At 42.9% G+C, this 15,143-nt stretch overlaps 1 protein-coding gene and 1 long non-coding RNA gene across 3 annotated transcripts in view; one reads left to right on the forward strand and one right to left on the reverse strand.

Moving 5' to 3' along the window:
* The window catches only part of LOC148110622 (uncharacterized), a 42,792-nt gene extending 29,913 nt beyond the window's left edge, over window positions 1-12,879 (reverse strand). The window contains exons 1-2 of the long non-coding RNA XR_015721796.1: window positions 12,750-12,879; window positions 9,146-9,187 (exon numbers count right to left, since the gene is read on the reverse strand). This is a non-coding gene — a long non-coding RNA (uncharacterized LOC148110622). The remainder of the gene's footprint in view (window positions 1-9,145; window positions 9,188-12,749) is intronic.
* Window positions 12,880-13,141: 262 nt separating this feature from the next.
* Window positions 13,142-15,143, forward strand: part of PBX1 (PBX homeobox 1) — a 281,772-nt gene continuing 279,770 nt past the window's right edge. The window contains exons 1-2 of one of the 2 annotated variants that reach the window (XM_045809683.2): window positions 13,142-13,563; window positions 13,759-14,049. In XM_045809683.2, coding sequence (XP_045665639.1) covers window positions 13,859-14,049 — 191 coding nt within the window. In that variant the 5' untranslated portion in view covers window positions 13,142-13,563; window positions 13,759-13,858. Of the gene's footprint in view, window positions 14,050-15,143 lie in introns of both variants that reach the window. The other variant, XM_045809685.2, reaches the window with a different exon arrangement.

Genomic DNA, 15,143 nt, shown 5'->3' on the forward strand with positions numbered 1-15,143 from the left:
ACGAGAATGCCTATTACTTTTTTACATAATGATGAATGTTGTGTGTAGAAAATTGTTGAGATAATTCGTGATTCAGATTAGTGTTAAATACTTCTGGAGAGGATGTATTTTAAGAGGCAGATAGATAGGGTAGACCAATTTAATCCCTCCTATAAGTGAGCTAAATAGAATCTAGATTTGAGGCTTTGTGAGAGCTCTTCTATAAAACAGCTCTTTTTTGCTTCATCTCTATTCCTAATGCAGCACTGATGTGTATACAGGAAACTCTCCTTCCTAGGGACCCTGAACTAGAATTTTTTTTTTTTTTTTTTTTTTTTTTTTTTTTTTTTTTTAGCGTGATGAAACTATTTAGTTTCTCAGCCTCTTGGCAGCTACTTAAAAATTAGCTGATGACTCAAAAGGGAAAAAAGAGCTGAAAGTGAGGCTTGCCTTTCTAAATTTCCCTTGTCTCCTGGGTCTTAGGACCTTCAGTCTTCACTCACTAATTTGCAATTGCCTTCAAACAGGTTTCTCAAATTTAATGCTTTTCCGTTGTTATTGCCAGGAGTGCTTGTCTGATACAAGCTGATCTGTCACAGCTAGAAGTGGAAATCCAGAACCGCTTGCTTCTTGTAGCCTTGGAGAACTGAGTTTGACGGCTCTTGTTTCATAGTGAAAAGGAAAGACAAATTTCAGTTTTCTGTTCACAAGTAAGGCTCCATTATAGGGCACGAGCATCTCCTTGTTTGCAGAGAGTGATGGAGACCCATCTAGGCCTAGCAGACCGCTAGGTGGGGTGTGTGTGTGTGTGTGTGTGTGTGTGTGTGTGTGTGTGTGTTTTAAGCTCTCATCTCTACATCACTCCCAATTTGCCCAAACAGGAGGACTAGATCTAGGCAGAATGACAGTTTTCTCTCTCCATTCTCTGCCCTACTTGATAAGCAACATCTTGTTCTCAGTTACCTCCTAATTTGGGGAAGTGTCATATAAAACAATCCTTTACTCCCAACTAATGTAGATAGTTAATACCGATTCAAGAAAGTTGCTATTAACTTATGTATTTGATATTGACTTTACAAAATGTGATGCAATGAGGAGAAACATAAAATTTTCTATCATTTTATCATCATTACTGAGTCCATTAAACTATTTTATGTTGCCTTGAAATTTGTTGAAATCCAAAGTGCTAATTCAGGAATGTAAAGTTCATCGATTTCGATTGGCTTTTATCTACACATAAATACAAAGCAAAGGGAAGATTTCAGACATTTAGTTGTATAATTGAATTCTACAAACTTTTGATTTTAAAATATTCTGATGGAGCAAATAAAAAAAAAAAGACACCTGGGCATAGAATTTTAGAGCTAGAAGGGATCTTGGGTGTCTTTATGGTCCGACTCCTTTCTGAAACATGAATTATCCCTTTCCCAAAAATAATTCTCTGAAAATACTTCACTTTGTATGTGATGACATAGATTTAACTTCATGTCAGTTAGAAGAAATAAGCCAAAAGAAAAGAAAAAAGTCTGTAATGGAGGGCTCTTCTTCCTTTTCTTTTTCTTAGATACATTGAGATGTTTCCCTATGCCAGCCATTCGGGCACTGACTCCCCTCAAGGCACTCACAGTCCACTGGTGGATACTCACCCATAAACAAAGAGCTATGTGAATAGTACACAGGAGGCCCAAAAGAATTAATAATTAATTTTGCCTGGGGAAGTCAGAAAGGAATTTGAGCTGGGTTTAGCTGATGAAAGGAGAGAGAAGGATCCTTCTGGTTGAGCACCTACTGCTTTATAGATTTATGAAAGTTCAAGGCATGCTTGGGAAGCAGAATTCAGTGCAGAGACAATAATAGGAAATAAGGCTGGAGACATAACATGGAGATAGACTTTGAAAGTCCTAGTATGCCATGCAAAGGAATCTGAACACTATCCAAACACAAAGCTTCTAAATATTTTTTCTTCAAAGCTCCTAAATATTTTAAAGCCAAGGAGAAACAGGTGCATTTTGGCTTCTAAGAATACGACTTGGCCAGAATTTTAGATTGAAGACAAGAATGGGGACAAACTGGTAACTGGGAAATTAATGCAATTGTCCAGATGAGAGACAAAGATGTCTTGAGCAGCGATTTTATTTTTCATTTTTTAAAGATTTATTTATTTATTTGAGAGAGAATGAGAGAGAGAGAGAGAGAGAGAGAGAGAGAGAGAAGCAGGGAGGGGCAGAGGGAGAGGGAGAGAAGGTCCCAAGAAGACTCCCTGCTGAGAGCAGAACCCAGCATGGGGCTCAATCCCAGCCCATGAGATCATGACCTGAGCTGAAACCAAGAGTCAGATGCCCAACCAACTGAGCCACCCAGGCGCCCTTTAAGCAGGGATTTTAAATATCCATATACATCTGTCTCCCTTATCCAGGTACGCAGAAGGGTCTGAGTTAAAGAGGTACACTCTAGAGGATTCGGTAGTCAAGTCGCCATGGGACTGAAGAAGAAGAAAGCATGGTTGACTAAGGAGAATGGGTGGGTGGTGATACCCTTAGATGAGAAACAGATAAGGAGGAGGTGCGAGAGGAGAAGGATGAGTTCAGTGCAGCTGCCGGATGGCTTGTTGGTGTGACCTTCGGAGGAAAGCTCTGTATGGTGGATATCTACAGAATGGCTTACTTCCCTTCTATCGAGATCTCTTTCCCTATCCACACAGCTAAGATTGTCCTTGCTTTTACATGATTCCCACACCTTGCTCAGATCCAATGCTCAATCAGAGTTGACGAGCCATGGAGAAGCAACAGACTCTTGATGATATCTGTGTTTTGGGGAGAAGATGGCCTCTTTATTTCTTCTCTAATCATTTATATTGTTAACATCGGTTTATACTTCTGCAGCTCATTGTAGTTGCTATATTGGGTAAGATAGCATTTGGTACAAATATCCGCACACCAATTACAATGATTTGAGCAAATTATTTTACCTCAGTCGAAATGAAAACCAGAGGTAGGCAGTCAAGGACAAGTATGGTTTTTCAACGCAATCGTTAAGGATCCAGGCCATTTCTAGTGTCCTCTTTTACAATCCATATCTTTCATTCTCAAGGTCTAAAGACAGCTCTTTACCTCTAGATATTATCTATGTCTCAGGCAATAAATAAAAAAGGGAAGGGCAAAAGCATGAGTATGCTAAGTCTGTCCATTTTTAGCACTAAAAAATAGCTTTCCCAGAAGTTCAACCCAAGACATGTTTTCTTATACTGCATTGCCCAGAATTATGACACATAACCACGCCTAAATGCAAGGAAGCCTGGGAGATTAAGTTATCTAACTGGGTACATTGCTGTCAAAAGAAATAGTGATTTGTGAGTAAGAAAGAATGCATGTTGGGTGCATACAACTAACTGGGCCTACCAGCCACATATTACTTTTAAATAGAAAAAGTAGAATTTTTTTTTTTTACAGGTACAGTTTCTGTTGATCTTTTTGATGTACAAGCATATCAAGATGGAGGAAAAGTAGGCTGGGAGATCCTCAGGGAGGAGGGTCATCTGAGAATAAGAGTCCAACCTGTTTGGGGTGTCTGGCTGGTTCAGTTGGTAGAGCATGACTCTTGATCTTAAGGTTGTGAGTTCAAGCCCCACACTGAGTGTAGAGCTTACTTAAAAATAGTCTTAAAAAAAAAAAAAAAAAGAATGTGGGGCGCCTGGGTGGCACAGCGGTTAAGCGTCTGCCTTCGGCTCAGGGCGTGATCCCGGCGTTATGGGATCGAGCCCCACGTCAGGCTCCTCTGCTATGAGCCTGCTTCTTCTTCTCCCACTCCCCCTGCTGTGTTCCCTCTCTCGCTGGCTGTCTCTACCTCTGTCGAATAAATAAATAAAATCTTTTAAAATAAAAAAATAATAATAAAAAAAAGAATGTAACCTATTCTTTCCAGAAGCAAGTGCCTTTCTATTATCTTCCTTCATTCCCCCCTTCTAATTACCTTTCTTTCTTTTTTTTTTTTAAGACTTTATTTATTTATTTGTCAGAGAGATAGTGACGGAGAGCATGAGTGGGGAGGAGAGGGAAAGCAGGCTGTCCTCTGGGCAGGGAGTCTGATGCAAGGCTCGATCCCAGGACCCCGGGATCATGACGTGAGCTGAAGGCAGACACTTAACCACCTGAGCCACACAGGCATCCCTCCAACGCGCTTTCATAGGAGAAAAGAAGTGCTTAGGACTCAGTGCTGAGACAGTGCTGATCCACACAGGCTAGATTTGAGGAGAGTGGAGTTGCCCGCATCAGTGTTACTGGGGCAACCAGAAGGTAGGCTGCGTTGTGCCTGCTGACTGACAAGAGAAGGAGGGAAGGACACTTAGGGTTTGTAAAGACAATCGAGATGCCCCAGGTCAAGGATCCCTTCTAATTCTTCACTCCGAAAATATTCCCGATCCTTCACCTCTCCCTTTGCAATGTGACTTTGCAGCAAGACCATCGAGAGATGGTGCCGGCAGTGCTGATTTCCCAGCCCTTGAATCTGGGCTGGCCTTGGCATTTGCTATGGTTAATAGAATACTGTGGATGTGTTCTGGTTCCACGCTCGGGCCTCACAAGACAGGGTGGACTTTCACCTTCTCTCTTGGTACCCTGTCTCTACCACATGAGCAAGTCTGAGCTGGACTGATGGACGGCAAGAAACGCAAGACCTGGGGCGCCTGGGTGGTTCAGTCGGTTAAGCGTCTACCTTCGGCTCAGGTCATGATCCCAGGGTCCTGGGATCGAGCCCCGCCTCGGGCTCCCTGCTCAAGGGGAGTCTGCTTCTCCCTCTCACCTTCCCTCTGTGCTCTCCTGCTCTCAAATAAATAAACAAAATCTTAAAAAAAAAGTTTCATAAAATAAAGTTTCCTTTTGGGAACTCTACAATTACGTCAGGGGTTTACACTTACGTTTTATTTATACTATAAACTGCTTTAGTCAAATGGGAATGGGAATAATCTCAAGCAAAAGAAAGTTTGATTTGGAGGATGGAAAAGAGAAAATATTTAAGCAGGTGACTAGGTCACTGTCTGGAACAGTTGTGAGATTGAGGAACTCTGGAGGAAAGCATGATGTCATTAGTGGCTTCCAAGGCAGGGAAGGACAGAAGGAAAAATAAGATGATTCTGGGAGAAACTACTCAAGAGGAATAGTAAGAATTAAAACATTCATCATGATCTGATTCCAATCTAACCCAAATCTTACAAGTTGTGAAAATGAGGCTCAAGGTAAGTTACCTGACTTGGCTGAGGTCACAAAGCTGTGTGACCTCCGAACGCTGGGCTCTGCTGGTGGTCTTGTATTGGTGCTTAGGACTCTGGTGGCGGGGCCCTGGGTCCACACTCTGTAGCTGAAAATCTTTTCTGCGCTCCAATCATACGTGATGTCAACCTCAGTTTGTTAGAGTTCATCCTGGTTTCCCCAGCAAAGACTGGTCTTAAGTCTGGAGCCTTCTCATTTCTCCATGATCCTTCACTTTCAGAGATGGAGGAGATCAAGGCAGGGATAAAAAATAAGAAAGTTGGGGCACCTGGGTGGCTCAGTTGTTAAGCGTCTGCCTTCAGCCCAGGGCGTGATCCCAGAGTCCTGGGATCCAGCCCCACATCAGGCTCCCTGCTCTGCTGGGAGCCTGCGTCTTCCTCTCCCACTCCCCCTGCTCATGTTCCCTCTCTCTCTGGCTGTCTCTCTCTCTGTCTAATAAATAAATAAAATCTTTAAAAAAAAATAAGAAAGTTGCTCTTGCACCTCCCTCAGCAAGAACACACACACACACACGCACACACACACGCACACACAGGCATACACACACACATTACATATACATACACTGTGAGACTAGTTGCCTGATTTGCCATAAATGTTCTTTTTTCTAAATGATCAATCAACTCCTGGCAAAGATGCTGTGCTAGATAAAACATATGTTTTGGAATTATATTTGTTGGAACTTAGTTTCCTCATCTGTAAAATGGGAATGATCATCTGTACCTCATAGGGGTGCCTTCTGCACCACAGCAAGTGGCATGCCATTTATTTAATTAGCCAAAGCAAAATCCAGAAATAAGTTTAACTCCTTGTCCTCCTCTCCCTTCCACATCCCAGCCTCTAGTGAGTCCTGTTGATTTTACCTACAAAAAAGATCCCAAATCTCATCATTTTGACCGTAGCCGGTACTATGGTACTTATCCCAGGTACCACCATTTCCGGCCTGAGCTGTCACAATACTTCCTTACGCAGCTTCCACTCATGCCCGTCCCCAGCCTGGCAATGCGTTCTCTGTGCTGAGGCCAGTCACACTTTGAGAGTAAAAGTCAGATGTTGTTCTTCTCCACTGCTAAGACGGAATGTTTGTGTTCCTTCCAAACTCAGACATTGAAACCGACTGCTCGACGTGATGGGATCTGAACATGGAGCCTTGGGAGGTGCTTAGGTCATGAACATGAAACTCTCATGAACAAGATATGTGTTCTTACCAAAGACCCTGCAGGCCCCCCCCCCAGCCTTCCGCCATGTGAACATACAATGAGAGGGCAGCTGTCTGTGAGCCAGGAAGCAAGTGCTCAACCAGACATGGGCTCTGCTGGTGCCCGGATCTTGAACTTGCCGCTCCAGGACTGAGAGAAATACATTTCTGTTTTGTAGAAGCCACTCCGTTTATGGTATTTGTTATATAGCAGCTTGAACAGATGAAAACATTGTGTGTAAAACCTTCCAAGCCTTCTCATTTGTTGATCTAAACCTTACCTACTTTTTTTTTTTAACCTCAGTTTTGTGCCACTTTCCTCATCGTGCCACGTCGTCTTTGATTCCTGTTTCTCAAACTTCGTAGGGCATTTGTTCCTCGGGTAGGGCCATATTGGCCATTTCTTCTCACTCAATCGAAAGTAACTCACGGGTCACTTTTTGCCATTACTTTTAGCTTCATCTCCTTTATAGAACGTTTCGTTCTGTTACTGCATTAATCTACTTGTCTCACTAAAATGTACGTCCACGACAGCGGAGGCTGGGCCTGGCATATACATTAATGACTCAGAAATCCCTAGCATGCAGTAGGTTGTCAAAAAACCTTTGTTGAATAAATGTTCATCATCACCCCCTGCTTAGCGTGCTCCAGTGGATTTCAAATGCACTTAGTATAAAATCCCAAGTCCTTACCATGGCCTAAAATTCCATGCATTATCTGGTCTCTGCTACCCACTCCGATTTCACTTTGTATACTTTTTCTCTTGTTTATTATGCTCCCATCTCTCTGGTTTTCTTTCCTTCAAGTTCAAATCCAAGCTCAAGTCCTTTGCATTTGTTGTTTCCTCCTTTCTACCCTACTGCCACAGTCTCCCATCCCCCACCCCATGGTCTTTGTGGAACCTGCTCATATCTGGCTTGTCATCAGACCAACCCCCATGTCAGCTTCTGAGAAAGCGCTTCTCTGTCCACCGTATTTGATGTTGCCTCCCCCAACACCATGTTACATGACCTTGCTTTCTTTCATTCATAGCATTTATGAGTCTCTGAGCTCATGTATTTATATGCTTGTTTATTTCTTCTCCTAGAATTCAATGAATTCAGGGAATCCATTTTGTCTTCTTACCACTGTATTCCCAGTGCCTTGAACAGGACAACAGTGTCAACGTTCCACGACAGAATCCCACCCCTTCCTTTTGATTTGCTTTCAAGGGTTGGTACCTACAGCTCTTTAGCCCTGACATTGCAATTAGATTGACTATCATTCAATAGTCAGTACTCATGGGCTGTTGACCATCTGGTAGCTTGCTCCATTTTGGAAACAGAGGCAGATATTTCCTACCAAATCTCATCTGCTAAGAGCCACCTGATTTCTCCAGACTAATGCAGGGTAAGGCTTACTTTAAAGTAAAGTTAAAAAAAATATTTACTTTAAAGTAAAGTACCATTTACTCTACTTGATAATCCAAGGCTAGTAGATGTTGCCTTTTGGGGGGTTTTGAAACCCCTGGAGACTCTGATAAACATAATGGACCCTGCTCCAAAAACAGTGTCAGGTAGTGCATACCACCAACTTTTGTATATAATTTCCAAGGGTTCATGGAACTCCTGAAGTTCATTTGTGGATCAGTGGCTAAGAATCCCTGCTGTAGGCTCTCCATGCTCTGATATATGACTTCAGGGCCCTATACAGTGTGGTGGTCCCAGATCTGCTTCAAGGCCTGCCCAGTGAGGCAAGGAAACAGGACTGAGCTGGGAGTGAAAGATCTAGTGAGCAGGACGAGCAGGACGGAGGAGTGTAGGTGGAAGAGGAAGAGCAAGAGGAATGGAGGTAGAGAAGGGAGTGGAAAAGTTGAAGAAAAGCAAGGAACGAGGGTAAGAGACAACATGAAAAAGACGGTCAAGAATCCTTGGATGGAGGAATCGGGGCCATTGACTGCCAGAGGTGCTCTCTGGGGTTGAGAACTTTGGTCCTGACCCTCCTGGGCAGAGGACAATTTCTGTTCCCACATTAGCAGAAGAGTTACCGAAACCTAGAGGCCAATTCAAATATAATCACAGAGATACACAGATGAGTGTCTGCTTGGGTGATGTAAGACCATGTAGTAGTGAATTTATTTCTCTGACCATGCCGGGGGCCCATCTCTTTCCATTTGGTTTGCTGGGGAATGGACCGGGCTCCTTGCACCCTGCTCTTTGTCCCTTAATGAAGATGGGAACACAGACCAGTGGGTATCTAATGAAGTTTGAAAGAGAATCCTCAGAGTAAACTAAATCTTGATACAGAGGAAACATGGTGTGATGACTTTGTAAACATTAGAATAAGATCACATTGAGAATGACTATGCTAAGTGGCCAAATCTGATAATGGCTCATGCCTTCGAAACATGATTCAGTGGACTTCTGGTATTTTTCTGAAGAAATACAGCATCATGACTAGCATCCTTCACTCTTGCAACACGTGTGCTAAAAGTATCTTTTAAACACAAGCACCACTGAGATACGGAAGGTACACAAAAGCATTATCCATCCCTCGTCCCAACGCATTAGGTGTGTGAATTTCTCTTCAGAATCTACTTCTAGAAATACCTTAATGAAAATAGAAGATTCTAATTTTTATTCTATTTCATGTATGGTAGTGTTTTCTCTTAAATTCCTTTAATCTCTGTGATGCATTTCAAATAAGAGAGTTTTCAAATCCATACCTTGTGAAGTAATTCAACTTCCAGCTTCCTTGGCTTCTTCATCTGCAAAATGGAGATTATCATCTCACAGAGTTGTTACAGTGAAGGGCCCCATCGCTAAAATTAAGTGGTCATGTACTCACAGGGCCTGAAGCACCATCAGCGCTCAACAAATCGTATCTATAGTTAGAATTATTATTCTGTTAACACATTTCATCCTTCTCACATAAGCTGGGAAACATTTCATTATCCTTCCCCCCAATCCACATAAAATCAATGATCAGGTTCTGTTGGCTCTTCCTTGAAAACGTTCCTCATAATTGCCTCTCCTTTCCCTTGTTTCTTCCACTTTCCTAATTCCTCTTCCTTATTGTATCTCCTCTTCTCCAAAAATTTGGTGTTGGGCAACCATAGGCTGTTAGTAGTTAAGTTTTGGGGGAGTCAAAAGTCATATGCAGATTTTTGACTGCATGGGGAGCAGGAGCCCCTGACCCAGCCAGTTGTTCAAGGGTCAACTGTATACTCAACATACTTTATTAATTTAATCACCGCAAGTGTCCCGCCTCAATACCTATGCTTTTACTTAGCACTCAGAGCTTTCTTCTAATCACTGTAATTGGGCTGCTCTGTTTCTCATCCCTCACAGGTGTCTAGGACATGGTGTCTCATCTATAGCATTAAATATATATTGAAATATATTTTGGCAACACTATAGAGTAATAATGAAAAGCATAGGTATTGAGATGAGATAATTGTGGTGATTAAATTAATCGAATATGTTGAATATGCAGTTGACCCTTGAACACATGGGGGTTAGGGGTGCCAAGGCCCTGTGTAGTTGAAAATCCATATATAACTTCTGGCTTCCCCCAAACTTGACTAATAGTCTCCTGTTGACCAGAAGCCTTAACAATAACATAAGAGTTGATTAACACAGATTTTGTATATGTATTACTGTATGTATCATATATATAGTCTTATAATAAAGTAAGCTAGAGAAATGAAAATGTTATTAAGAAAATCATAAGTAAGGGGCACCTGGGTTGCTCACTGGTTAAGCATCCGACTCTCGATTTTGGTTCAGGTCATGATCTCAGGGTCCGAGGATGAAGCTTCACGCTCAGTGGGGAGTCTGCTGGAGATTCTCTCTTTCCCTCTCCCTCTGCCCTTATCTCCCCACCGCATTCTCTCTCTTTCTAAAATTAATAAGTAAATCTTAAAAAAAGATCATAAGTAAGAGAAATACATTTACAGTACTGTATTTATTTGTTTATTTTACTGTACTGTATTTATTTATTTATTTAAGATTTTATTTATTTATTCGACAGAGATAGAGACAGCCAGTGAGAGAGGGAACACAAGCAGGGGGAGCGGGAGAGGAAGAAGCAGGCTCATAGCAGAAGAGCCTGATGTGGGGCTCGATCCCATAACGCCGGGATCACGCCCTGAGCCGAAGGCAGACGCCCAACCGCTGTGCCACCCAGGTGCCCCTACTTTACTGTATTTATTAAGAAAATCCACATATAAAGGGACCTGCTCAGTTCAAACCCAGGTTGTTCAAGGGTCAACTGTAATACCTAATCATGCTGAAGCACTCAATACATTTGTTGTTAAAGATTTTATTTTTAAGTAATCTCTACACCCAACGTGGGGCTCAAACTCATGACCCCAAGATCAAGAATCTCACCCTCTACCGACTGAGCCAGCCAGGCACCCCAAGCACTCAATAAACACTAGCTATCATTAATATTATTGTGGATATTTCTATTTCCCTATTTTTGTATTTAAAAAAACAACTTTATTGAGATATAATTCACATTACCATAAAATTCACACTTATAAAGTGTACAATTCTCTATACCAAAAAAAAAAAACCCCTCTGGTTTTTAATATATTCACAAAATGGAGCTACCATAACCTCTATGTAATTTTAGAACATTTTCGTCACTCCAAAAATAATGTTCCTAGATGACAACGACTTTCTGATATCGACGATACATTTTCCAATATGTTGCCTGGTGAACTTTTATTAGATTTTCTGTTCAAATCATTTGTTCACGTACTGATTTCATACAGCATCTGGGTTGACTTCTTTTCATGCTCGAAGATGGGATCACTTCATCAATGTAAGGGATACTCAGTGTCCCTGACATACAATTTGAGGATATCGTTTTGTGCTCAACTTTTTTCTAGTGTTGATTTAAAAAACCAGTTTACAAGTCAGGGTATGTATATGAATAAAACAATTGTTATTAAGTAATGGCATCATAATCACCATTAATACGCCTTACTGCATGGCCTCATGCCATTAAGTGCCAACTTGCTCGTTAAGAACTGCTTTGAAATCCTTTCATAAATGCTCCTTATGTTGCCAAACTTGTTTTTGATAATGATTGGGAAGGAGGTTGGAGTGATGAAAAGAGTAACATTTTATTTGACGATCTCAAAGCACCTGGCAAGCTTGCCTTCCATTTTGCAGATTGGATACACTGAGGTTTGCAGTGGTTCAACACGTTTCCTTTGGCTATACTGCCATCTGGGAAGAGGGTTGGCTACACATTAGAACAGCTTAGGTTTCAACATATTCTGGCCTTTTCCTAAGTAATTCATCTGCCCTTTTATGTTTTGCCCATTGTGACTGCGTGGCCAGTCAGATCTCCCCTCTCACCTTGCCCCATGAGAAGGTGGGAGGCAAATTTGTGATCTACCTGGAGGTAGAGTACCGGACTCACCTGGCAGTTTCTTGCTAGTTTTTCCCCCCCAATTCTATTTAAATCTTTTTTCATTCTTTCCTACCCATTTTCAATTTGAGTCATCTTGTTCGAGTATGTATTTTTAAAGCACTTTAAGCCTCTTTACAAACAACACGGACAATGCATAGATAGCTAATTTTTGTGTGATTCACACATTGCCATTGGACCCAGGCAGGTTGCACAGCTGAAACACCAAGTGTTGGTAGAGAGCCACACTCAGGTTTGAATTCCAGCTTCGACACTTAAAAACGGTGGGACCTTGGACAAGTTATTTAACTTTTCTGAGGTCCCTCTCTGTAAAGTGAAAATCATAATCCGTGGCTCACAGAGATGTCTTGGGGATTAAATAAAATAAGTCACGTAAATTACTTGGTGCATAGTAGGCATTCAATAAACGTCAGTTCGTTTCTTATTCCAGTTAATAATGCTTATTAGACTATATTAAAAACTAGAACCAGACTGTGATAATGCATTTCTTTATTAAGTATTTAAGCCAAATAACTAATTTCCCCCAGGGGGAAGGGAGAGATAAGTTGAATTAGATTCATTTGGTGGACTTATTTATTAATCTTTTTTCCCCTTCAACATTATTTTGTTTCATAGTTCATAATTTAGTTTTCATGCAACAAAAATGCCACAGTTCGGTATTACTTTTAACTCTGCTGTGATTTTTTTAAAAATCCATTATTACATTTGCCGTTTATTAGAGATCATTGTTAGTTACATTAGCAGCTCGATTGTGCTTCATAACTACTTCGTGCTGACAAACTTTTGCTCTCAACAGTTTCCCTGAGGTCTAAGGATTTACAAGGATCCAGTTTTCCAATTGCAATGTTACAGCAAAAGAAAACAGGGGTGGGGGGTAGACTCACACCGCCTGTGTTCTCTTCTGTGAATATTATACGTTTGCATTGAAGTGGAGCCGCATTTTCCTCAAGGACGGCAGCTAAGCGAGGCAGGCGACAGGACTGGGCATTCACTGAGCTGGAGCTCCGGTACCATTGCACCTTTAAGGACTGGAGACTTGGCACTGGCCCGGCCTCCTTCCCGGCCCACCTCTGAACTCTGATTGACAGGGCGCCGGGCGAGGAGGAGCCGAAGGAGGCCGAGGAGGAGGCGCACGGAGGCGAGCAGGGGGAGGAGGGCCCGTCTTCTCTCCGACGGCCAATCAGGACAGGGAGGCGGGGCCCGCGCGCCCTCCTCCCTCCTTCTCTCCCCCGCCTCCCGGCTTCCCCGCCCCCTCCCCTCTCCTCCTTCTCGGCCTCCTCCTCCTTCTCCTCCTCCTCCTCTTCGCAGGCTGTGGTTTTTCTGTGTGTGTTTCTGGAGTCCTGAGCCTGAGCTAAACAAAAGCAGGAGGCTGACGGGGCTGTCGGAGTTTGCAGAGACACGGAGGAGGAGAGAGCCTGTGCTCTGCCTGCCGCCGCGGCCGGGGGAGATCTGGCTTTTGCAACAGCCCACCCCCTTTGAGATCACTCTGGCCCGGAGTGGGGGTGGGGGGCAGCGGGGGGTGGGGGGGAAAGTTTGCATTGCAATCCCCCTGCCTTCCTCTCCTTTCTCCCGATCAATGCATATTTGCAAAAGGATTAAGCCACAGATTTAAGCGCCGGGAGCCCATTTCTGCCTTGCAAAGGAGACCGGACTGAAAAACCAAAAGCCAGCTCTGATTTCTTTTCGTCAAGTGGGAAGGTGGTTTATTTTTCTTGCTTTTTGGAGTCAACACCCTTCCCCACCAGCCCTTATCCCCACCCTCACCCCGCAACCCCTTCACGCCCCCCTCCCCCTCCCCACTCCCCATCCTCCCACCAGCCTCTAAAAGAGGCAAAGGGATTTTTTTTTTCTTTTGGTCTTCTTTTTTCCCCCTTCCCTGTTTATCCTGAAAAGGATCTGAAGCCAGCTTGAAGGATAAAAAGCCTTGGTGCTGCCCAGGAGCCGAGCCGAGGAGCAGAAGAGGAAGAGCCGGGGGCTGCCGTTGCCTTTGGAGATGGACGAGCAGCCCAGGCTGATGCATTCCCATGCTGGGGTCGGGATGGCCGGACACCCCGGCCTGTCCCAGCACTTGCAGGATGGGGCCGGAGGGACCGAGGGGGAGGGCGGGAGGAAGCAGGACATTGGAGACATTTTACAGCAAATTATGACCATCACAGACCAGAGTTTGGATGAGGCGCAGGCCAGGTGAGATGGAGGCTTTTCTTTTCCTTTCTTGGGGTTTTTTGTTTTTCTCCCTCTCGCAGGGGGAAACAATGGGAACCGAATCAGCACAGCGCTTTCTTTTTAAATGTTATTTCTTTTCCCATTTTGACGAGCAACTACATGGCGGAGGAGTAAAATTGGAAGGAGCGTTGTTATCGAAAGTGTAATCGCCCATGCCGAGATGTGGCTGTGTGTGTGTGTGTGTGTGTGTGTGTGTGTGTGTGTGTGTGTGTGGTGTGTGTGAGAATATAGAGATATTCATATATGTCCACACAACACTCAGGCACGCCGAAAATCCTGCCAGCCGATCCAAAAGCGGCCCTCGGCACTTTTTACTGCTTTAAAAAAGTATCAGAGAGAGAGCAGAATTGTCAAGTTTTGAACAGCATTCCATGCCTCCTTGTTGAGGGACTCCGTAACATTACAAAATAAAATGTCCCAATAACACTTTATTTGCAAATTTAGTGACTCCTCACCTAATTCAGAGACTTTTGCTTTTCTTTCTTGACGTACCCCTTCAAAATTAATTTTTATCTTTTCTCCTTTCTGCCCCCTTAAAAAAAAAGCGGATTAATTCTTTGTCAGTACTTGTCAGCTATCCAAAAGATATTTTGTACTCATTTGATTCTGTTTTTTTTTTTTTAAGCTAATGGAAAGAAGGAAAATCTAATTTTGCTTTTAGGCATATTTGTTAGTTTTGGGCGACTCAGATAGGCAGTTTAACTTTATTGTCTCTTAATTTGAGTCAGTTTAGCAACCTTCCGTAGCACAGAATGTATGGTCCTTTAAAAAGGGGTGGGGGGGGGGGACAAAAATCAAGCATGGTGTTTTTCCCATGCTTATTTCAGGACCATTTAGAATGCAAATAAATAGAAATGAAGGCATGTGTGAATTTCATGTATTTCAGTATCATAGGACAGGAAGATCTTTATTAAGGAAACATAATAAAGAAACTATGTGGCTTCTCAACTTAATCCACTGCCCGGTATACAGTTCTCCACCTAGGATTTTACTGTAAATTCTCTTTCAGAATAAAATGTAGAGTTAGTGGCAGCCCATTAACAGCTTGCCCAAGG

This window comes from Ursus americanus, chromosome 2 (assembly GCF_024610735.1).
Source record: "Ursus americanus isolate L20-20 chromosome 2, mUrsAme1.1.p, whole genome shotgun sequence".
Lineage (NCBI taxonomy): Eukaryota > Metazoa > Chordata > Mammalia > Carnivora > Ursidae > Ursus > Ursus americanus.